Raw genomic sequence first — 24,095 nt, forward strand, 5'->3', positions numbered from 1 at the left:
TGGAGGCACTCCTGGGGCAGGCTCTCTCACAGCCACACCCCCCAAGCCGGGGGCTGTGGCAAAGGAACAAGGGGCCTGTCCAGAGGCTGCCCTCTTCAGGGGCAGGGGCCTCCATCCTCCGGCCCCTCCGAGAGCCCAGACCCTGCATCCCAGACCCCTGGTGCGGTGGGGACATGGGGGGCCTGGCCGAGTGAGCCCCCACACCAGGGAAGGCAACGGCAAGGCTGCGGGGAAGCTCCTGTAGCCACATCTGGCCTCCCAGCCTCACCTGAAGCCCCTCAAATCGCCTGCCCACTGCCTCTGTCCCAGGCAGTTCCTGGGACTCCCACCGGCATGGCTGCTGCCAAGAAGGAAGGGGTGGGGAGGAAATGGTTTGTAGAGAAAGGTTTGTTTTATTGCAATTATTTAGAGAACATGTCCTGGTGGGGGCGGGGCTCTGGTATTAAGTGAAAACATGTGTGGAGCTGGAGCTCTTTTTGGAAAAAAAAAAAAAAAAAAAAGCAAAACCACAAATTCCTTCAAGTCAGCAGGCCCAGGCAGAGCAGCAAAGGCCCGGCCCCTAGGGTCACCGCTGCCTCTCCCTCTCTCAATGTCTCTCACACACTGGGGGCTCCCTCTCCCCAGTGTTGCTGCCACGTTCCCCCAGCACCCACAGGAACGGTAGGGGGATCAGGACAGGGACTCACTGGGATGTGGGTTGGTTCCTGGGTGGTGGTGGGGCCACCACGGCTCCTGGGGGTGAGGATGCACCTCCTCCAGTCCACTGAGGCTTGGGGAGCTCTGGTCTGGGCCCGAGGAGGGAGGCCCAAAGTCCGTGCAGGGAGAAGGCCCGGGTCCAGCACACAGGCAGCCGGGGGTTCAGAAGTTGCTGAAGATCTCACGCTTCTGGTTCCAGTCCATCTGCGGGGCCCGCTTGTTGACCCTGGTGGCTTTTGCCTTCTCCTTGGCCTCAGCCGCCGTGGGGCTCAGGTGGAGGCCACTCTCCTGAAAAGGATCGTGCTTCCAGGTGCTGCGGTCCTGGGGGCGGACAGGTAGCCAGAGTGAGCCCTGGACCCAAGCCCCCAAACTGATAAATGACCCTTTCCAGGGAGCTTACACCGGAGGCCACCTGGTGGGGCTGAGGTAGCGAGCCCAGGAGGGCTTCCTGGAGGCAGTGGCCCCACTGCCCAGGTTGAAAGCTCCATAAATACCCACCCCAAAGGCCTCTCTGGCCCCCCCCCAGAGTGTAAGCGCAGCAGAGGAAGTGGATGGACATTTGCTACCTCATTGTCCTTGTCTAAGCCAGGCAGATCACTTCGGGATGAACACGCTGAGCCACCACTGAGCTGGGAAACCAAGGGCAAGGTGTAGTAGCTTCAGAGGCCCTGCCCTGTCCTGTCACTATGTTCGCACACGTACATACACGTACACCCGCACACACAGAGCTGCATTTATTCCTCCATTCGGCAGTGGGCACCGACCCTCTACCATGCTCCAGGCCCAGTGTAGGTAGGACACTGGACACTAAACAGTGAACAGGCAGGTGGCCCAGCCCTGGCCAATCCACAATGGGGAGGAGCCATTTCGATGCATGAATCACCCACATGCGTGTCACCTGGGGCAAAGCCAGGGCCAGCTTCCTGAGGAGAGGCGGACACTCCAGGTAACCAGACAGTGCTGGGCAGAGGGAACAGCCAGGGCAGTAGCCCGGGGCCGGAGTGCCGTGTGGGGCTGGGGTGTGGCGGACCCAGGACAGGATCCACAGCGGGCGTTAAAGCTGGGAGTGTCGGGCCAGATTGGGTGTCACAACCTCAAATATACAAGGACAAATATGGGGGAACTCCGTCAGGCTTGGGGACCCCTAGAGGTGCCACTCCAGTCTCCTGGACCCACCCTGTCCACCTCCACCCATCCTCTCACCTGGGCAGGGCTGGTCCCATTGGTGACAGGTGATGGCAGTGGACCTGTGGGGACAGTGTGTCAAGGGCTGCCCGGCCCCCCACGCTCCACCCCCCACCCTAGACCCCCAGGGCAGCAGCCCACCTTCCACATGCTCCTCGGTGGGTGTGACCCGCAGCCTCTTGAAGTGCTCGTCCGTCTCCGGGTCCACCACCAACAGCCGGGCCTCATCCTCTCGTGCCTTGATGCTGGCAACCACCTCTGCGTGGCGCAGTCCCTCCACGTTCTGCCCGTTCACCTGTCGCCGGCAGCACAGGGCAGCGCTGAGGGCAGGCCCCCACCAGCCCCCCAAGCTGCCTGGCCAGGTGTGGCATCAAATATTCATCGATGTTGTCACCAGCCACGGCAGCAAGAGGAATGCCAGCTCAAGTTCCCAGAAACTCCCCTCCTCCCAGGGAGGACCTGGGGCTCACACACACACAGGGGACGCGGGCACAGACACGCAGACGGTGCACACAAGCACAGACACGCACACAGGGGACGCGGGCACCTGCCACCCAACGCCCTGGTGATGGGTACCTCAATCAGTCGATCTTGGGCACGGAGGCCAGAGTGGGCGGCCGGTGAGCCCACGTCCACCGAACGGATGTACTGTCCTGGCCGGGACTTGTCACTGTGCAGGTTGAACCCATAGCCCTGAGGGCCCTTTCGAAGGTGGCAGAGCCTCGGGCGAAGCTCCCTCGGGGGCCCATTGACATCCTGCAGGCACACGGGACAATCTTCAGCTCCGACCTCCCACTCCCAGAGGCCACTGACACCACCCAGTGTGCAGCACAGCAGTGGTGGTGGGCAGGAGGGAGCCACAACCCCGCCCTGGGCATCAGGCCCTGCCCAGTGGCAGAGACAAACACTGTATACCCACACCCGGCGGGGGGGGGGGGGGGGGGGGGTATTAGGCTGCCTGTGACTGAGATCCAGCTGTGACATCTTAGGCAAAGTCTTAGTTTCTAAACCCCCAAAATGACTTCTGATAGGGCCAGGGGCCTTAGGGATATCGGGAGAGTTAAAGGGCTCAAGGACAGCACTGAGCACAGGCCGGGTCCTACGAGAGGCCAGGCGAGACCAGCTGCCACTCAGCTCCATGTCCCAGTTATCCAAACATATGTTCGAAAACATGCTACACAGACACACCAGGCTGTCCTCATGGGCCCTGCCTGCAAGCCCCCCTCCCCACCTCCCTCTGTGAGTGTAGGGCTCGCAGAGTCCTGGGCCTGGACAGTTTTGTTTTCTCTCCCACAGGGCTGGTGGCAGTGCTAATGTGTTTGCTTTCACATTCCAGAGCAAGCTGGAGCCACCCTCACCTCCACCCCTACCCCACCCGCCCAGAGACTGGAGGATGACCGGCTGGGCTGTCGCTGCACCAGCCCAGTGACAGGGCCGAGGGTGGGGCCTGCCCTGCTGCCCTCCCTGCTGAGACACAGGGGCTATAGTGCCCTGAGGGTCCCCCATCCACATCCCAGGGCCCTGCCTCGCTTTACCTCTGGCATCCTGCAGTAGGGCTGTGGCCCAGGGAGCCTTGCTGGCAGGGGCCAGGCCCCAGTACCCCCACCCAGCCGGGGCCTGGGGCCGTCAGTGACCACAGTGCTGAGTGGCCAGCGGCTACCGGTGCTCAATTAAACATGGCGGTGGCCGGAGTGAGCAGGCAGGCAGCAGCTCAGGTTTCCCGGGACGCTCGGGGCTCCAGTGCGCGTGCAGGTGACAGCGTTCAGGGTGGGAGTGCTCACCAGGCCCCAGGCCCCTCCCTTAAGGGTGCTGGAGGGACCCTGGGTCAGGCTGGGGGTCACCCTCAGGGAGGGTCTCCAGGCCTTGGGTACCTGCCCCCCCTACAACCCTGGCCACCCCCTGGGCCATTCCAGCCTCCAGGCCTGCAACCTGATTCCAAACCCCAAATCTGACTGAATGCTCTGGCCTGCCAGTTGGTGGCCACCCAGCTGTGGGACCAAAAGTGTCTTTCCTCACAGGGTGGGTGCCTTGCTGGGGGGCCAGGCACTTCCTGCCTGTCAGGAGCACCCTCTCCCTGTCCAGGCTGTGCCTTTCCTCCAAGACCCCTTCCCTGACCCCCAAAGATGGCCTAGAACCCCCTGGGGACCCCCACTGCAGGCCCCCATCTGGCCCTATAACCCCAAGAACTCCAGGGACAGAGCTGCTGCTCTGCAGTTCCCTGGGGCCTCAGCTGGGCCACATGGTCTGAACTGGAGGGTGAGACTCTCACAGACACACCTGGAGGTACAAGTGTGCAGCTTTGAGGGGGGCCCACACCTCCCCAGAGGCGCCGGAGCACAGACCCCCAAGGCTGGCTGGGACAGAGCAGGGCCAGGGCTAAGCATGGAACCTGGAGTAGAACGTACCATGCCTGGAATGTGTACATGGGCCCAGGTAGCAGAGGCACATCCTATGGTCAAAGAGACCAGCTATCCAAACATATGTTCGCAAACATGCTACACAGACACATAAGGCAACCCACACCCATGAAGGGATGGCCCAGTGCGAGGGGCCCTGTGGCCTCCTCCTACACTCTCCACATTAACCTTCAGGGCAGGATCTGTCAAGGCCCCCAAAAGGGAAAAGAATTTGAGGGGCACAGATTTGGGGGCATCCCGGGCATAAGGCCAGGCTGAAGTCACATCTGGGTTCAAAACCATACTGGCCATCCCGACCTCAGTCCAGCACAGCTGCCTCTCATCACACAAGCCAGGAATGTTCTCCTAATGTCTAGCCTCAACCTCTCTCCTTATGAGAGACCAGGGCCCACGGAGCCCCAAACCTGGCACCGGACCCACAAGCTGAGGGGCTGCAATCCAATGGCCCAGCAGGGAGGCCCTGCGGGAGAGCAGGCAGCAGTGGGTCTGGAGGGGGCGCAGGCGGCCGGCGCATTGCTCACATTCCTCACTCGCAGCCCTGGCTCAGAGCACTTCCTGCCCTCTCCCAGCCAGGCCCTCAGGCTCCCACGGCTCCCAGCAGGGCCGCCCCAGAACTGCACGAGCCCTGGCCTCCCAGCTGCGCTTGTAACCAGACAAAGAGGCTGGCATGAGGGTACCCCAGGATCCAGGCTGTGCCGCCCCCCCCAGATGGTGACTCACCAGCCCTGGCAGAGGAGAAAAGCCCCATTGTTGTGCAGGGTCCGGCTTGCTCACCCCAGGGTCCTCTCTCCTAACCCTGGGGGACACGGGCTACACTGGCTGGGGGGGTCCTCACTGCCCACCCTGCCCCCCCCACACACCTAACCTGCACAAGCCCCTGGGATGGGCTCGGTGGAGGGGCTCCTGAGACCAGGGTGGGTGGTGTGGCATTCCAGGAGTGGGCCATGGAGGCGGGACAGATGTGGCGGACAGTGAGCATCCAGCCGGCGTGGCCTGAACTCTCTGGCTGGCCCAGGCTGCCACCCCGTTTATCTACCTCCCACTGAGGCCCAGGTTCCCCAGGGACAGGTGGGGACATGGGGCTGAGTCACTCTGGGGAACAGGGTGGTGGCTGAGCCCCCCTCCCTTATTCAGGCTCCAGCCCAGGACCCACACCCCCACTGACTAGGTTTCCGTCCCAAGAAGGGAAGGAAGTTGCTGGAAGGCCCTGCCCTGCTCCCAGGACTCATGGCTGGGGAGACAGGGAGGTAAGGGAGGAACCCCGACCCAGAACAAAAGACAGTCCTGCTGCAGCTCATGGGGCAGAGGCAGGAGCAAGGAGCCCCAGAACCCTCTGGCAGGATAAGGTCCGATGCCAAGCAGCCACCACGTGCAGGACTCCGTTATCTCACTCACTCTCAGCCCCCAAGGGCCTCCAAAACCAGAGGGTGGGGGCCCAGACTTCCTGTGAGGACGAGGAGGGCCCAGGGTCTATCAGTGCCCCCACCTGGCACCACTGCTTGCTGGTTGCCCTGGCTCTTTTGGGGGCTGTCCCCTATCATCACTATCAGGATTGGCTGCACTGCAGATGCAGCCACCCCTAGCCCTGTCTGGCCTGGGACTGAGTCACCACTGACAAGGCCCTGACAGCCCCGACAGCCCCCCAGGGCCAGCCCCACTAGTGTCCTCCCCTGCTCCATCCCTCTCCTCCCAGCCCCAGGACAGGAGGTAACAGGCTGAGAGGGTGTAAGTGGCCTACAGGGCCCTGACTCCAGCTCAGCCCTTACCTCCCAGGGGCACGAGGGGTGGGGCCTTCATCCTGCACCAAAGCAAGCCACACACATGCACCTTACCACCTTAGAGCAGAGCCCTGCATGCAAGCATTGCACCCCCCCCCCCCCCACACACACACACCCAAGGCCCAGTGCCTCCTCTGATGATCTGAGTTCAGCCAACAAAATTGGGGGTCGCTATCCTCTGGCCGGCCTGAACCACAGAGGAACCTGCCAGTCAGGCCCCACTCAGTTCCTCTAAAAATATACCCAGAGGAAGCCCCCTCCCAGGGCTTCCTGCAGCCCCAGAGCCTGAAATAGCAGAGGGGGAAGGCTCCACCCAAGGACTAGGTGGGCCACCCCATCCTGAAGATAAGGCCTGAGGCAGAATTTTTTCCACAGGAAGGTGAACTCAGCCATTTGTGTCCAAGTCAATGGACAAATGTCTGGAGGGAGGGGCACTTCCTGGGGGGGGGGGGGGTGGCGTGTGAGATGCCCAAGAAGGAGGAAGGCTCCAACCCTCAGGCCGGGGAGGGGCCAGCCAGCATACCATCCCAGGACCCCCCTGAAATCACAAATCTGACCCTAACACCCCCCCTATTCCAGCTGTTTTCTGGCCCCAGGACAAAATGCAAACGGCAGGGCCTGGCACCATCAACCCCCCACCCACCTCCAACCCACCCGGGGGTTCTCTGCCCTAGAGCACACATACCCCTTCAGAACAAAAAGCACAGGCCTATGCTCCAGGCCAGGTCACAGGCACAGGGAGAGGCGGGCGCTGGGATCCCCTGCACACCCAGAAACTTCAGCTCTCACACCTCCACTGGGCTTCGGCCAGTGGTTTTCAAAGTGGGATCTGGGGAACCCCTGGGCTTGAATCTCCTAAAGGGATTGATTTTTCTTTAAAAATAAAAAAGGGAGAGAGGACATGAGAGACACTAACATGGGGCTTCCAGGAGGGAGGAACTAGCAGCCCCAGGCTTTTCCTCCCAGTGTCTGGATGCTTCCCAGGTAGGGTCACCCCCGCTCCCCCGACACACACCCCAGGCCCAGAAACCTAGAAGGAGGTGAATTCTTTTCCAGCTCTTCCAGCCTGAGGGTGGGGAGAAGGGCACGGAGAAGAGGGAGGTGCCTCAGCCCTATAAACCATCAGATGAGGACTCAGCTTAGAGGAGTCCCCTCTGGTGCCCCCAACCACACACTGTCCACAGAGGGCCAGCCCCTACTCCCAAGGCCTTCACAGAACAATCAGGTGCCTAGAGACAGACACAGGGACAGAGCCAGACAGATAAACACCAGACACAGGCACAGAGCTGGGCTCATTCAGTCCCAGGACATCCGAGCAGCCCCGCCCTAGGGTGGGTTCCTTAGCCCCTCGACTGGGGAGGGGGCCTTGTCAGAGTGGCCCCTACCTAGATCAGGCGGCTCTGAGCATCCTGGAAGAAGACTGGGGGGCGAAGATTGCCCTCCTCCTACCCAGCTTCAAAGTCTCAGGGTATATAGCCAAGAGGGTAGTCACCAGGGGCAAAGAAGGGCCCTAAGAGGCAGAAGAGACGGAGACAGTGCCTTCTGGAGAGAACCAGAAACAGAGACTGCCATTGAGAGGCCCAGATGGTTCGGGGAGAAGCCAAGGTGGTCCCTGTGGGCAGAATCTTGCCATACCTTCTGGCCATCCTTGGAGCCAAGGCTGCCTGTACGTGTCCAGACCGGCTTTGGCTCCCAGGGGTCATGGGCGGGTGGAAGCCCTCGCTGGGCCATCTCCTCAGTGCAGGTCAGCTGCCGCCGGCGCAGCTCCTCGTCCGTCTCCTTGTCTACCACCAGCAGCCGGGTCTGCCCTTCCACAGCCTTGATCCTCTGGACCACCTGGGACAGGCAGGTGGTGGTGGGTCAGCAGCCAGCTCTCTGGGCAGCACGTGGACTGTGGCACCACCCAAGGCTGGCCAGGCTGACCTACTAGGGGTGGGTGGCTGGGCAAGAGGCCTGCCGGCTCCACCCCCCACCCCCGGCTTCAGCCGCTCCCTCCCTCCTCTCCTGGGGCTCCTGACAGAAGGGCCCAGGCGACAAGGGCCTCAGTGTGGTCCCAGGCCCTGCCTCAGCCCAGGGTCCTCTCCAGGAAGCTGTGTGAGGCAACCGTGCAGGCGTGCGTCTGTGTCAGGTCTGTCCTCAGTCTGGGTTTGAGAGGGCGGCACCTCCCGGGTGTCAGTCTGGGTGTGTCTGTGCCCATTTCTGTCTTTCTCGGTGGTGGAGCATGGAAGGCTAAATCCCTGCCTCTAGGCCGTCTCTTTGCTCCAGACCATGAGCATAGATCCATTCCTGCTGGACCTGCAGGGTTCCTGTGGTAAGGCGCCTACTCAGGTACCACACATGATGCTGTGAGCAGGATTCAGCCCCAGCAGGCAGAGGTGTGGAGGGGCAGGTCCAACTGTGGGGCCAGTGTGATATGTGGCCCATCTGTGTGTCTATGCAGGTGCCTGTGTGTCTAGAGCATGTGGGTGTCATGGGGCACGCATGCCAGTGTATGCCAGGCAGGGAGAAGGAGCACTGGGCATTGGAGTAAGGAGGGCAACATCCCCATCCCCACCCCAAGGCCCGGGGCGGGGGGACAGATGGGGCTCCCATCAGCTGCTTGGCAGAAGTTGTCAACAGAGAGGAGGGTCTGAATCAGACCCATGTTCCCTGTCCCTCCTCTCTCCCCATGCAGCACTCTGCTGCTTCCCAACTGTGGTACCCAAAGGAGTCACTCAGCATCTCCAAGCATCAGTTTCCTCATCTGTAAGATGGGAGCTATAACTGCAAGTCCTCCCTCCTGGGCAGTAGGAGGATCCCATGGGGTCCTGTGTGTGAAGTTCTAATTTTTTTTTAAATTCATTTTTAGAGAGAGAGGGAAGAGGAAGAGAAACATCAATCGGTTGCCTCCCGCACGCACCCCCACCGGGAATCAAGCCCTCAACCTGGGCACATGCCCTGACTAGGAATAAAACCGGAGACCTTTCAGTGCAGGGGATGACGCTCAACCAACTGAGCCACACCAGCCAGGGCTGCAGTACTAAATTTTTATTTTTTATTTTATGAGAGAGAGAAAGAGAGAGAGAGAGAGAGAGAGAGATTGAGATTTTTTATTCCTGCTACCCAGTCAGGGCTTGTGAAGTTCTTAGACCAGCACCAGAAGCCTGGGACAAGCAGGGGCAAGGGCGGCAGTGACTGTTGAACAGTGGTGAGGTACCACCTCTGCCAGCCTCTCCCTGTGGTCTGTCGAGCCAAGCCCTCTAGCCCTGACCCCCACCTTCGTTCAGTAAACAGCCTTATCAGGTTGACATTCTGGGTGGAAGACAGAACAGCAGACAGATGGATAGACAAGGGCCCAGGAGCTCAGCTCCCGTCTCAGCCAAGGACCGATATATTAATCTCTAGACCCCAGGGCTGGGCACCCAAACGGATCACTGATGCAGAGGTGCAGGGGGGACGGAGAGGAGCCTGAGCAGGAGCGGCTGTACACCCGCCAGGTGAGTCCCTGGCAGTGGGAGATGGACACCCTCAGGAGTCAGAACCTGCAGAGAGGAGACCCTGCCCTCCCTCCGGCCTTCATCTCCGGCTGCAGGAGGCAGGGGCTGCGGCCCAGTGGCACCTGCAGGGCCGGGCAGCCTCCAAGGAGAAGAATGTGCTGTCACCAGCAGTGATTCCCACTGGGATGCAGACACCATCAGCCAGGACACCCCCGAGGACACTGGCTGCCAACACACACTGACGACTACACACAGCCAAGCGGGTCAGCACGCAGGCCTGGACACACACACTCACACACACACACAGCGCGCAGCTCACACACATCCAGGCGTGCAGACCTGTGTATTTTCACATACAGCCCAGCTCACACACATGTCCAACACACATCGCAGCTCGCATACACATGGCCAAGCAAACAGATCTGTCCACGCACATACCCACCTCGGTGCAGCCCTGCATGTTCACATGCACACAGCCCATACACACTCACGGATGCAGGCACACACAGGGGTGCCCTCACTATGACACCTCCTAGGTTCGCGTAGATAGTTGTCTGCCCACATGGGTGATCCTCTGAGAAACCGGCACGCTCACACTCAGACCCAGGTGAGTCCACAAGCTTGTACACAAGTTGCCTCTCACCTCCATACTTGGTGCGCTCAGGCCAGAACAAGACTAAAGATCTAGACCGCAGTGCGGGCCCCTCCCTGCCAGGATTCCCCCTCGGAGGTGCAGTGCTGCTGAGCTTAGGGGGTGGGGTACTAGGAAGGAGGCCGGCGGCCGCTGCCTCCGTGGCTCCGTCCCCCACTTCCTCCAGCGGGGGTGGGGGCACGCAGGCCCTGGTGCGACCCCCTCCTGGCCCGGAGCAGGGAGCTGAGGCCTGGGCGCAGGCAGCGCCGGGCCGGGTGGTCGCGCTCCCGCGGAGGGGGCCCGGCGAGCCGGGACGGGGCGCAGGCACCCACCTGGTGGTGCGTTTCGCCCTCCACGTTGACGCCGTTGACCTCGACCAGGCGGTCTCCAGCGCGCAGCTCGGCCGCCTCGGCCGGGGACCCGGGCTCCACGCGCCGGATGAACTGCCCGCGACGGCCCTTCTCGCCATGCAGGTGGAAGCCGTAGCCGTGCTCGCCACGCACCAGGCAGCACAGGCGCGGCCGCAGCGGTTCTGGGGTGGCCATGGCGCTGGCGACCCACCCGCGGGCCAGGGGCTGGCCTCGGCGCTCGCAGCCGCCGCCAGCCAGCCAGGGGCGCGGGCGGCTCGGAGGCGACGGCGGCGCTGGGGACCTGGTGTTGGCTTCCGCGCCTCCCGTTCGGCTCCCGTCGCCTCGGGCCGGGGCTGGAGCTCAGTCTGCGACACCGCCCCCGCACCGCCCCTTCCCCGCCTCCTCCGCCCCCGCCCTGGGTCCAAGCCATCCTGGCCTCGCCCCTATCTCGGCACCCCGCCAGCCCTGGGGAGCCCAGAGGAAGGCTGCAGGAACTGGGGGTTCAGAATCCCCGGGAACCCCTCTGTGTCGCCCCCACTCTGGACAGCCTCCTTGGCGTCAGCACCTTTGCCTCCTATTCCAGGCACATTTATTGAGCACCTACTGCATGCAGGGCGCTGCACCAAGATAGGGAGGTGGGAGAGGGATGGAGAAAGGGTCCTAGGGCCCAAGGAGTCCCACACAGGAGACAAAGCGTAGCAACAAGGGCTACAGCTCTGCCCACCTCCTTGGGAAGCACCACCAGCACGGCCGTCCGTGAATCTGGACCCCTCCTGTGCCCACAGCTGCCCTGGCCCAGCGCAGTCCCAGGACGGTCCAAGAGGCAAACGGAGAGGTTTGAAGTGACTGCAGCCCCTCCCTGTCTACTGGAGGCCAGTAACTGAGTGACTCCCCGCCGCCCCAGGAGTGTTTGCCTGATCTGTGCCGTGTGGGTCCATTAAGCTTTCCTATCATCCTCTCCCTGTGCCAGGACCCCTCACTCCTGCCCATTGCCGGTGACTGAAAAAATGGAAGGAAGTACACTTGTCTGGCTGAGATGAGAAGGTCTTGGTCTTTGCTACCCGCTTCCCCATCCTGACCTGGGATATAATGTGCCGAGGACTTTGGTATCTGAGCTCTGGCCTGTGGTCAGCACTCACAGGAGCTGTTTTCATACGTAGGAACCAATGGGTGGATCTCCCCTCCTCTGCCCCCAGTCCTCCCCTGCCCCCATCCTCACTCTCCCCAGCCTCCACCTCCTCCCAGAAAGAGTGCCCCCTTCTGCCACCCAAACAATAATAATCACAATGGAGAATCATTGCCTCCCAGTGCCTTTTATCCGGAACAACCCTAGAGGGCTCAGTCCATTTTACAGATCGGGACTGAGGTTTGGAGAAGAGTCTCAGGCCAGGTTCCCAGCTCCTCTTGAGCCGAGGGCGGTGAGATTCCAAGGCCACACTCTTCACAGCTTCAGACACTGGAAGACAACTGGATGCAGGCTCCCCCTTGGTGCACCCCTCCCCCCACATACCTGGTCCCCAGGAGTCAGGCACAGCCAGCCCAGGCAGTTCCCCATCGAGGGCAGGAGCAGGCTCCACGCAGGCGCAGTCCTTGCTGCTCCTTCTCCAGTGCCCTGGGCCTGGGCTCCCAGCTCCCACCCAAGCACAGGGCCCGCCTCTGGGCAGCCTCCTGGGCCAAAGCCCCTTGGGTGTCCACACCCCAGCTGCTGCCCCTAAAAGCCACTTAGGCCAAAGCTGCATGGCTACTCCCCCACCCCCACCTCTGAGTTCCTGGCTGAGGCTGCCATAGGCTCCCCTCTGGCTGGCCACCTCCATTTGTCTGTTTGCGTGTTCCGAGGCTGCCTGTCTGGCCTGTGACTGGCTTCCCTGTACTCAGCCTAGTGCTGCTGCATCAGGAGGCTGTGAGGATCGGTGTGGGCAGTGAGGTCTACCCTATACCACCCCAACGGGTTACCCCAGAGCAATGAGGACCACCCAAGACCTGCCAGTCTGTAGCTTTGGGGCCACACCGGAGTTGAAGGAGGTGGCTCAGTGGGAGACCACCAGACAAGGTCCCCCGGGTCAGAAGGCTTGGAGACCTCCTCACTCCCTGGGACAGCAGCTCCCCATCAGCCTTGGGCCTTTTGCACCTTCCACAGCGAAGGACTCAGCCTGTGAGTGAAGACGGATGGGAACAACACAGCTGGAGGGAGGGGTCACAGGGCATGTGGTCACAGCCAGGGGCCAGGCACAAACACTGGATCCAAGAGCAACAAAGGAGGCCCCAAAGCCGGGAAACACAAGGGAAGGTAACAAGAGTAAGGAGGGGGTGGGTAACAAAGGAAGCGGGTAACAACAACAAATAAATAAAGGCGCAGGGAAGAACTGTAGGTAAAAATTCCAAAGGGGGCACAGGAATGAGCGAGAGGGAGCAGGGCCAGTGTGGAGGGCCTCAAGTAACAGTCCGGGGGTAGAGGGGTAGGGGGTGGGGGTGGGGGTGGGGGAAGGGCGACCAGCAGCTCTCCTGGGCAAACTCTGCTCCAAGCCTCCTCCAGCCTGAGCCTCAGGCGCTGCGATGAAGGCGAGAGACGCAGCACAGGCAAAGGCGGAGGACCAGGAGCGTGGCTGAAAGGTGCCCAGGAGCTGCGAGCTGTTTGGGGTCTCTGGGAAAGGAAGAGGGGAGGTGGACGGTGAGGCGGAAGGAAGTCAGGTCGGAGGTGGTCTGGGCGGTCCCCCTCCCCCAGGCCTTCCCACTCCTGCCACCTGGCTACGCGGACCTTGCAATAGAGGGCGAGGAGACCTGCCGGGGCTCCCCTCCCCTGGACAGTCGTTCGGTCCAGCCTGGGAAAGGAGGGGGCTGTCCCCTGAGCTCTGAGTCCAGCTCCGGCTGCAACACCCCAGCGATAGGCGGGGCCTGGGCCTGGGCGGTGACTTGGGGTGTGGCTGTGGGCAGAGGCCTGGTCACAGCAGGAGGATGGATGGGTTCGTGTCCCTCTGGGGGTGGGGTGGGGGGGACCTTACGCCTGTGTAAAGGCCCCGAGCTTCCCCGGCCGGAGCCGCCTCCCTCCCTAATGGCACTAATGGCCCCGCGGGATAGCTGGGACCTCAGGCTTAGGGCTCCTCCCGGAGACGACACCAGGCCTCTCTTCCGAGCCCAAAATTGATCAGCGGGACCAGGGTGACGGGGAAAAATCTGAACGAGACCCAGAGACGACGGGGAGAGAGGAGGGGAGAACCACGAGTACCAAAGAGGGAGGGGGGGCGGGAAGCCAACCCAGGACGCCGGGGCGGCCGTGCCCCGCCCACCCCGCTCGGGTCCGGCCAGCGACCCACCCACCGCTGGAGGCGCGGAGCCGGGCCGTAGCCCAGAAGCGCAGCCGCGTGGCGCCACCTGCTGGCTCTGCGTGGGATCGCATGGCCCGAAGGGCTGCCCCAGGCTCCACCCCTCTGACTGCGACTGGGTCCAGCTCTGCGGAGTGGGGATTGGAGTGAGGTCGGCGCGCCAGGGCTGCTTGCAATACAGGGACTTAGGGGTGGCATATGAATGTAGGCAGAGAAGCCAAGACTCTGCAGAGCCCCTCATGGGCTACTCTCCCTCAACGTACCTAGCACCAACCTCTCTGGCCTGGGATATCTCAGGTCACATGAAATCTGGCCTTTCGCCAAGTGCTCCAGCACTTGTGACCAAATATTTGCTGACCACTAGATGCCAAGCACCGTTGAGCACTGGGGAAACATCTCTGAGACCCATGGAAACGGGGGTTTGTGTACGTGGCAAGGGGAGGCGAGGCCCAAGGCTAGGGAAGCCCCTACATAGGAGGACTGGAGCCAATAACAGGGGGATAAGAGGTAGAGGGTCCTTGAGGAGGCAAGGGGACTCGGTGGTGGGGCTCTTTCTCCCTAGGGAGGAGCATGGCTGTTAAGGGGGCAGGGGTTCCCACTTCCTCTCCAGAAGCCTTCTGCTGAGAGGAGGAAGGGGTTCCCAGGAAATCTAGGTTTGGAACGAATGCTGGGAGATCAGGGAAAGGTTGGGTGGGCTGCCAGGTCTTGAGATCCCACCTCTTTGGGGAAGATAATCTCCCCAACCTGGCCAGGGGGCATAGTGAGGGAAGCTGAGCGGGGGTGAGGCTGTGTGTGTGTGGGTGAGGTCTGGGCTCCTGCTTTCCTCTATACCTTAGTGAATGACAGCAGGAACCCAGGGTCTGACTTATCCCTCTCAAGGGCAGACCCCTCCCTTCCTGGGGACCCCAGGGCCTGGCCTGATGACCCCACCTCCGAAACAGGAGGGGCAACACTGGCAGAGAGGGGAGAGGGGAACCCAGGCCCAGGTAGTGTTTCTGCCTCTGTCTCTCTCCCCTTCCGTCCCTCTTGGACATACAGATGGAGGCGTGGGGGGGGAGGGGGGGCAGGTATTAGATTCTACTGGGCAGCGAGAAAGCTCCTGACATTTTCCAGGGCGTGGGCACAGCTGTTTGCGTCCCAAAGCTAGATGGCAAAGTACACACAGCAGAGGAAAAGGGTCCCACGTGAGGCGCAGGAACCAGGCAAGTTTTATTGATCAAACAGCACGGCTTGGCCAGAGCTTCGCGCTCTGGAGGCCAAAGCTCCTAAGCCTGAGTCAGGCTCCGGGGCGCCGAGGGCCGGGACTGAGCTCAGGACCGCCCTGGAGCAAGACGAGGCCCGCGAAGGCAGTTCGCTGCTGGGACCAAGGCTGAGCGGGAGACTCTGGAAAGAACATAGCAGGACCATGGGGAGAGGGCTGTGCGCTCTCCGCTACCCCACCCCCACCCCCACCCCTGCTCCAAGAAAGCCTTCCACGGCTTGTAATGAGGGATGAATAGGTAGGAAGGTGTCATCGGGCACGCGGATCTGCGCTCCGTGCTCAAACCTCCCGAGTCCGCTGCCGTCTGAGGCCCCTCCCTCTTCCCTGGAACCTGGCCTGCTCCGCTGAGGTCCAGGAACCCGGCACCAGCCGCTGCTCGGGGTGCAGGCAGCTTGGTTTCAGGCGCAGGCTCCAGGGCGCCCTGACAGGGGGCCCTGCGCGGGATCTACTGAGTCGCGCCTCCCATGGTTTCTGAACCCCAGAGGGAGGCTGGACAGCTTGGCGGGCGCAACCTGGAGTAGAGGGTGTCTATGGCGGATGCCCAAGGGAGTGCGCACGCAGGCCGAGGGTCCCAGGCAAGGGGGCCGGCGGTGAGGCGCAGCGCAGCCCCACGAGCAGCCCCGCGGCGCGGCCCACCCTGTGGCAGCCCGGACAAGCCGCGTGCTTCACACCAGGCGCCTGCGGGCAGCGGCAATTCGAGCGGCGGCCCCGTACAAGGCAGGGAGCTGGCTCAGCTGGACCTGGGTGTGAGGTGGATTGGGGTACCTGGGAGCCTGAGCGCAGAAAGCTACCGGCGGAGAGTTGATCTCTGGTGGGTCCAACTGTAACTGCTCACGGCCCCTCCCCTGCTCACCCCGCGGGACTCGCTGGGCTCCCAAGAGCGCGGAGGAGGGATGCGGGGAGAAAAGGAGCCCAGGTTGCTGCGTCTGGATGTGGGTTACTGGAGCACCCTCGCTGAGCAGGCCTTTATTTTATTTATTTATTTTTTAAATATATTTTTATTGATTTCAGAGAGAAAGGGAGAGGGAGAGGTGGAAACATCAATGAGAATCACCGACTGGCTGCTTCCTGCACGCCCCCCACTGGGGATCCGGCCGGAAACCCAGGCAAGTGCCCTTGACCAGGATCCAACCCAGGACCCTTCAGTCCGCAGGCCGATACACTATCCACTGCGCCAAACCAGCCAGGGCTGAGTAGGCCTTTAGATAGAACTCATGTTGGTGCTCCCCTAAGGGTGCCCTTTTCCCCTCCAAAGAGTAAATGCCAGGGCATAGGGGCAAAGAAATGCCCCTTAGCCAGAGTTTTTTTTTTTTAATATATTTTATTGATTTTTTACAGAGAGGAAGGGAGAGAGATAGAGAGTTAGAAACATCAATGAGAGAGAAACATCGATCAGCTGCCTCCTGCACACCCCCTACTGGGGATGTGCCCGCAACCCAGGTACATGCCCTTGATCGGAATTGAACCTGGGACCTTTCAGTCCACAGGCCGACGCTCTATCCACTGAGCCAAACCGGTTTCGGCACCAGAGTTCTTTTTAAAAATACATATTTTTATTGATTTCAGAGAGGTAGAGACACAGAAACATCCATGATGTGAGAGAATCATTGATCGGCTGCCTCCTGCACGCCCCACACTGGGGATCCAGCCCATGCAACCCGGCATGTGCCCTGACTGGGAATCTAACCGTTCATAGGTAGACGGTCAACCACTGAGCCACACTGGCCGGGCCCAGAGCTCGTTTTGGTGGGGCACCAGCAGAGCAAAGACAGGGAGGCTGGCAGAGCCCAGGTTGGGTCAAATAGAGCTGATTGGTGGGGGGCCCTCAGCACCATTTAGGACCCCTCTGTATATCTCCTCTCCAGGGGCTGTCTCTTATTTTTACATAACCAGCTCTCAAATCTGTTCCCACACACTTTGCCCTTCCACTCCTAGCTTCTCCCCACAAACCCATTTCCTAGCTGCAGCAGAACAAATGCTTGAAACCACAAGTTTGGCCACATCAAGCCCTCCCTAAGTGGCTAGTGGTTCCCCAAGTCTCCCACAATAGTCAGACCCTCTTCGTACCCCAGCCCTGGGCCGGGCAGAAGAAGGGCCTGGCAACCTCCAGCCTCCTCTGTAGTCATGATCCCCCTAAGACCATTTCTTGGGCCCTGGCTGGGCAGGTCTCTGTCATCCCTATACACCAAGTTTGCAGAAGGCACGCGGGAGAGGGAGCCCAGAGCTGGATCAGGGGAACAAAGGGCAGAAGAGCTTGATGAACCCTGGGGGCTCCCAATGTGGAGTGCAGAGGGGGGGCTCAGTGACAAAGCCTCTGCCATCCCTCGCACCAATGGAGGCCTGGAGCCGAACCTTCCTGGTAGGAGGTGAAGATCCTACTAGCTCATGAGAACTCTCCTTCCTGGAAAATCACCTCTCCTTGCATCCACACAACAGCCCCTCCTAGACAGCAACTGATCACGGCTTCAGACTGTCTGCATACCACTTTTCCCCAACACCACACAAGCCCCCCACTGGCTGGGACCACATCTGCTTTGCACGCATGGCCCCAACCCCAGGCACAGAGCCTGGTTCCCAACATGAATTCCATCATAATGACATAGTGAATGAGCAAATCTCTCCACGTTGTCCTTTTTTTAAAAGAATAGTTTATTCATTTCAGAGGAAGGGAAACATCTATGTGAAAGCCCAACATCGATTGGCTGCCTCCTGCATGTCTGCCCTCCCCTTGTCCCCACCCCCCCCCTCCCCCTGAGCGCTCGTGAACACACACACACACACACACACTGGAGATTGAGCCCAAAACTCAGGCATGTGCCCTTGACCAGGAATTGAACCAGCAACCTCCTGGTAAATGGGACGATGCCCAACTGAGCCACACTGGCCAGGGCTCCATTATGTCAAAATTATATATCATACATCAAATTCTAATATGAGGGGAAAAATAAAGATGTCTCCATGCCACCCTTCCACACGCCAATCCTGCTTTCTGGGGGCAATTGCTTCCAACTCCTGAAGCTGTTTCTTCTAGTATTAAACGCATTTTAAAACCACAAACTGCCCTAGCCGGCTTGGCTCAGTGGATAGCGCATCGGCCTGTGGACTGAAGGGTCCCAGGTTCGATTCTGGCCAAGGGCACATGCATGGGTTATGGGCTCAATCTCCAGTGGGGTGTGTGCAGGAGGCAGCCAATCAATGATTCTCTCTCATCATTGATGTTTCTATCTCTCTCTCCTTCTCCCTTCCTCTCTGAAACCAATAAAGAAATATATATATATATATATATATATATATATATATACATATATATATATATATATCCCAAAAAAACCACAAACTTACCTGTTATTGTTAAAATTGGTGGTCTTTTAAAGGTCTTTAAGTGCATGCATCTTCTTTTATTTTTTAAATATATATTTTATTGATTTTTTGCAGAGAGGAAGGGAGAGGGATAGAGAGTTAGAAACATCGATGAAAGAGAAACATCAATCAGCTGCCTCCTGCACACCCCCTACTGGGGAAGTGCCCACAACCAAGGTACATGCCCTTGACCGGAATCGAACCTGGGACCCTTCAGTCCGCAGGCTGACGCTCTATCCACTGAGCCAAACCGGTTAGGACCATGCATCTTTTTTTTAAAAAATGTTTTTATCGATTTTTAGAGAGAGGGGGGAAGGGAGAGGGATAGAGTGATAGAAACATCGATGAGAGGAACATCATCCATTGGCCGCCTCCTGGAGATCGAGTCCACAACCCAGGCATGTGCCTTGACCTGGAATTGAACCGGTGATCTCTTGGTTCCTGGGTCGAGCCACAATGTCTGGGCAAAGTGTGCACATCTTAACATGTTACATATGTATACACCTGTGTGTACACAGCCCAGATCAAGATAAATTTCCGCTCCCAGGGGTGCTCCTTTTGCCCACTCCTAGTCAGAAGCCCCATCTATCACTTTAGCACCATTGACATTTGTGGGGTTGTACTGAGCACTGTAGGATATTTAGCAGCATCCTTGGCCTTTACTCATTTGTGTAGGTAGACTAAGCCCTCCCTCAAAGATGACTACACCCTAACTTGTGAATATTCAGTTTACATGGTAAGAGGGAATTAAAGTTGCAGATGAAACTGAAGATACTAATTAGCTGACCTTAATTTGACGCCCCAATGTAATCACAAGGGTACTTCAGTTTGGAAGGAGGCAATCAGAGAGGTGACAAGGGAAACAGAGGTTGGAGGCTGCACCTGGCAGATGGAGGGGCCACAAGGCACAGAATGCAGAGACCTCCAAAAGCTGGAAAAGGCAAGGACTGGATTCTCCCCTAACGTCTTCAGAAGGAATTTTGGCAGCCTGCCCTGGCCGGGTAGCTCAGCTGGTTAGAGTGTTGTCCTGATACACCAAGGTTATGGGTTCAATCCCCCGGTCAGGGCACATACAAGAATCAACCTTTTCGGCTCGGGGGAGGCTCAGGTGCAACTTTCTTCGGTCATCCTGAATCGGGGTCACTGACACCCTTCACCATGCAGCTGAAGTGAAACCCCAATGAAATCAAAGTCATATACCCGAGGTGCACCAGTGGGGAGGTGGGGGCCACATCTGCCTTGGCCCCCAAGATCGGCCCCTTGGGCCTGTCTCCAAAAAAGGTTGGTGATGCCCAGCCAGCGTGGCTCAGTGGTTGAGTGTTGGCCTATGAACCAGGAAGTTGCAGTTCGATTCCTGCACATGCCCAGGTTTTGGCTCAATCCCCAGCATGGGGCGTGCAGGAGGCAGTCAATCAATGATTGTCTCTTATCATTGATGTTTCTATCTCTCCCTCTCCCTTCCTCTCTGAAATTTAAAAAAAAAGGTTGATGACATCACCAAAGCAACTGGTGACTGGAAGGGTCTGAGGATTACAGTGAAACTGACCATTCACAACAGACAGGCCCAGACTGAAGTAGTGCCTTCTGCCTTTGCCTTGATCATCAAAGCCCTCAAAGAACCACCAAGAGACAGAAAGAGCCAAAACAAACATTAAGCGCAGTGGAAATACCACTTTTGCTGAGATTGTCATCATTGCCCAACAAATGCAGCACTGATCTTTAGCTAGAGAACTCTCTGGAACCATTAAAGAGATCCTGGGCACTGCCCAGTCTGTGGGCTGCAATGTTGATGGCCGCCACCCTCATGACATCATAGATGGTATCAACAGTGGTGCAGTGGAATGTCCGGCTAGTTAAGAACTACAAAGGAAAATATTTCAATTAAACATTGTTTGATAACAAAAAAACCCCACAAAAAACCAAACAGTACATAAGGCAACTGGTCGATGTTTCTTTCTTCCTCTATTTCTTAAGTCAGTAAAAACATATACTCGGGTAAGGATTAAAAAAATAAAATTCAATGTCAGAGAAACATTGACTGACATGCACCCTGGCCAGGGCTCAACTCCACAACCTTTTGGTGTACAGGATGTTTCTTTCTTTAACTAACCGAGCCACCTGGCCAGGGCCTGTCATTTCTTTTATATACTTACTAGAGGCATGGTGCACGGATTCGTGCACGGGTGGGGTCCCTAGGTCTGGCCAGCGATTGGGGCTGATGGGGGGGCGGGCGGGGCACGGGCTGGCTAGGGGAGGGACTGTGGGAGCTGGGCCAGTCGCAGGAGGTTGACTGTGGGAGGTTGGCCAGCCGCAGGAGGTTGACTGTGGGAGCACACTGACCATCAGGGGGCAGTTCCTGCATTGAACATCTGCCCCCTGGTGGTCAGTGTGCATCATAGCAACCAGTCGATCGGTCGTTTGGTTGTTCAGGCTTTTATATAGAGAGGTTTTGTTATTTCACCCCAAATGCTGTAAGAGATATGTCAAGCTCCTTGCAATAAAATTTCCTAATTCTCAAGCACACAAGGTCTCCCATCACATCATCCATTCTGTATTTACTCTGGAGACCTTCCTCTGGGAAGTGGTGGGCTCCTGCCCCAATCTGGACATCCACTTTCTAAGCCCCTGCACAGGAACTACGCAAATGGGGACATAGGAGACAATTTGTCTTTTTTATGTTAATGACATTTTGTGTTGGATTCAAAGTTTTTCTGAGCACAAAATTTGTATATGAAAATCACATTCCCTCGGAAATTTGAGGAACTTCTAGCTTTCAGCATTCCAGGATTATAAGTGATTCTCTATCCTTTTTAGAGGTTGGACTTGGGGTTCCAACATAGCAGGGTCCCCCAACAATAAGCAATTCTCAGATGCTATAGGGTATCCAATCATTCAGCTAAATCCTGACACCACCTGAAGACAGATGACTCCACAGGTAGGGCTCAGTCCTACAAGACCACGCCCACCCTCCAACATACCTCAGCGATTAGCCAGCCGCAAGCCCAGCTGTTTCTAACCAGAGCTGGCTACACATCAGATTCCTGTGACCCACTCCTTGGGCTTGGTTCATTTGCTAGAGGCTCACAGAACTCAGAGAAACATATTACTTTCTAGATTACAGGTTTATTATCAAAGAATATGACTCAGGGGCAGATAGAAGAGCCACATAAGGCAAGGCACCAGGAAAGGGCAGGCAGCCCCTAAGCCCTGTTCAGGCGCATCACTCTCCCCGCATTTCCACAAGCTCACCGACCTGGAAGCTCTCACAAAAGGACCAGCGAACTGCCCCTCTGGGTTTTTATGGAGGCTTCATTAGAGTTATGATTAAGTCATTAGGAGTTGGTGATTGATTCAACCTCTTCCCGCTCCTGATGTACGGGGATGGGACACAAAGTCCAACCCTCTAATCACATGGTTGGCTCCACTGGCAACCAGCCCCCATCCTTATGTGCTTCCAAAAGTCACCTCATTAACCTAACAAGATACACTTGGGAAATTCCAAGGGTTTGCAGCGGTTCTCAACCTGAGTCGAGACCCCTTTGGCGGTTGAACGACCCTTTCACAGGGGTCGCCTAAGACCATCCTGCATATCAGATATTTACATTATGATTCATAACAGTAGCAACATTAGAGTTATGAAGTAGCAACAAAAATAATTTTATGGTTGGGTCACAACATGAGGAACTGTATTTAAAGGGCCAGAAGGTTGAGAACCACTGGTTTAGGGAGTAGTAAAGCCAGGAACATGGATGAAGACCAAACATCTTATAAATCACATATCACAGTCCAACCTCTGGTTTTTGAACTCGGATCCCTCACAGCAAATTACTTAAGTCAAAAGATACTGGTCCAGCCCTGACTAGTGTGGTTCAGTGGTTAGAGCCCACTCATTGAAAAGTCGCAGTCAAGGGCACCTACCTGGGTTGCAAATTCGATCCCTGGCCCCAGTTGGGGTGCAAGCAGGAGGCAACCAATCAATATGTCTCTCACATTGATGTTTCTTTCTTTCTCCCCCATCCCCGCCCCCCTCAAAATCAATGGAAAAAACATCCCCAGGTGAGGATTAACAACAAAAAGATACTGGTCCAGCCCCAATTGATGTGGCTCTGTTCGAGTGTTGTATTGTACATCAAAAGGTGGGTTTGATCCCTGGGATCAATTCTCTCCCCCATCCCCTTCCTCTCTCTAAAAAAGACACTTGTCCATTACTAGAATCTCATTCAGCCATGAGTAACTATCCAGCCGTCATTTTATCATATGCAAATGTCTTCCAGGGTGATGTCATTCAGTTTGCAAGCGGCCATTCAAACCTGTCAGGTTCCAACAGAATAGGTGGTCTCGGGAAAAGCATGGCTTCACCCCTTCAGACTGTATCATCTCTTGCTGAGCCCCTCTTCAAGTATTACAAAATAAAATGTTGCCCTAACCGGTTTGGCTCAGGGGATAGAGCGTCGGCCTGTGGACTGAAGGGTCCCAGGTTTGATTCCGGTCAAGGGCATGTACCTTGGTTGCAGGCACCTCCCCAGTTGGGGGTGTGTAGGAGGCAGCTGATCAATGTTTCTCTCTCATCGATGTTTCTGATTCTCTATCCCTCCTTCCTCTCTGTAAAAATCAATAAAATATAAAACAAATAAAAAATAAGTAAAATAAAATGTTGGATTTCCCTTGTTGCATAACCCAATTATTCACCCCTTTGTCCTCTGCTATTATTTCTCCTTCTCTCCATTTGTTGTTTCTATTACCCAGACTTTTCCACCCTTTGAAGGGTCTTTAGGTTCTGCCACGTCCGGGTCCAGATTGCAGGCAGCCACGCTAGTTCAGCCAGTGCCTCCCCCGAGGCCACTCTCACTCAGACAGGCTGCCGAACTCATGGGCTGCCCGAACCACTAGGCAACACATCAGCATCCACTGTCAGCCCCAACTCTGCCTGACGGGGTGAAGGCACAACCTATCCCCTCAGGCCCTTAGGAATTCTGGCATAAAGGCTTTAACAGTAGTTAACAGTTTCTTGCTTAACAATCCTCCCTGCTTCCAGCACCCGCAGTTGTACCCCTGGTCCTGGGACCACTGCCAGGTAGGGGGAAAAAGCTACAGTAATGTGGGCAAGAATTAGTCACACCAGCACCCCCCATCCCTTCCCCAGAACAGTAAGCCCCCCTCAGACTGAGTGTGAGCACACACTGGAGAAGGCATATAAGCCAGCCCTTCCTGCCGTTTTCGATAACCAGTGTTTGAACTGCCCATTTAAATCCTCTATCAAACTCCGACTGAGGAGGACACCTCTCTGCCTATTGCGGGACATTCAGTACTGGCTGTAAAGGGTGTTCCTTGGTTCCAAGAAATGTAACCTGGTGGTACAAACAAGCACAGTACTTTCCGTTCCTATCCTTGAACAGTATTCTGTGCATCATTTGTATCTGCCATTCGGTATGCAAAGCCCAGTCTGGAGTTCAATGTCTATTCCTGGTAGGACCCATTTATAGCCCCAAAGTGCTGCTGGCATCGGTCCAATATAACCCACTTCCCCCAGGAAATCTCCCCCAGAGGCATTTGCAGTCTGTCCCTTGTTGACACAGTCCTTGTGCCTTGCAGGGTGCAAGAGGACTATGTCTAGATTCGGT

At 57.5% G+C, this 24,095-nt stretch overlaps 2 protein-coding genes and 1 pseudogene across 6 annotated transcripts; 1 reads left to right on the forward strand and 2 right to left on the reverse strand.

Annotated features, from left to right (window-relative positions):
* Positions 1 to 720: 720 nt before the first annotated feature.
* Positions 721 to 10,892, reverse strand: NHERF2 (NHERF family PDZ scaffold protein 2). 5 transcript variants are annotated; one of them, XM_070413259.1, is made up of 7 exons: positions 10,516 to 10,891; positions 7,712 to 7,912; positions 2,458 to 2,637; positions 2,023 to 2,176; positions 1,900 to 1,943; positions 1,263 to 1,325; positions 721 to 1,017 (listed from the first exon to the last, which is right to left on the reverse strand). In XM_070413259.1, the coding sequence occupies exons 1-7, from the start codon at positions 10,726 to 10,728 to the stop codon at positions 859 to 861; spliced, it is 1,014 nt and encodes a 337-aa protein (XP_070269360.1). In that variant the 5' UTR covers positions 10,729 to 10,891; the 3' UTR covers positions 721 to 858. The 5 variants fall into 5 exon arrangements, with proteins under 5 accessions (XP_070269360.1, XP_070269365.1, XP_070269361.1 ...); XM_070413261.1 differs by having other exon boundaries at positions 930 to 1,017; positions 1,263 to 1,320; positions 10,516 to 10,892; XM_070413264.1 differs by lacking the exon at positions 7,712 to 7,912 and having other exon boundaries at positions 10,516 to 10,892.
* A 4,271-nt stretch (positions 10,893 to 15,163) lies between these two features.
* NPW (neuropeptide W) lies at positions 15,164 to 17,240 on the reverse strand. Its single transcript, XM_070413774.1, is given in 4 exon segments — positions 15,164 to 15,236; positions 15,704 to 15,783; positions 15,785 to 15,839; positions 17,182 to 17,240. Coding segments are annotated over 4 exon segments (267 nt in total).
* A 2,392-nt stretch (positions 17,241 to 19,632) lies between these two features.
* On the forward strand, positions 19,633 to 20,331 carry LOC139008291 (large ribosomal subunit protein uL11-like; annotated as a pseudogene).
* The last annotated feature ends 3,764 nt before the right edge of the window (positions 20,332 to 24,095 follow it).

Source organism: Myotis yumanensis, unplaced genomic scaffold, assembly GCF_028538775.1.
Source record: "Myotis yumanensis isolate MYYU_CA2020_CCGP unplaced genomic scaffold, mMyoYum1.0.hap1 SCAF_4, whole genome shotgun sequence".
Classification (NCBI taxonomy): Eukaryota; Metazoa; Chordata; class Mammalia; order Chiroptera; family Vespertilionidae; genus Myotis; species Myotis yumanensis.

Coding starts and splice junctions, on each gene's coding strand:
- NHERF2 (XM_070413259.1), bottom strand. CDS start 10,728: ATGGCCACCCCAGAACCGCTGCGGCCGCGCCTGTGCTGCCTGGTGCGT. Junction 7,913..10,515: donor AGGGCGAAACGCACCACCAG/GTGGGTGCCTGC, acceptor TGCCTGTCCCAG/GTGGTCCAGAGGATCAAGGC. Junction 2,638..7,711: donor GCTCCAAGGATGGCCAGAAG/GTATGGCAAGAT, acceptor GTGTGCCTGCAG/GATGTCAATGGGCCCCCGAG.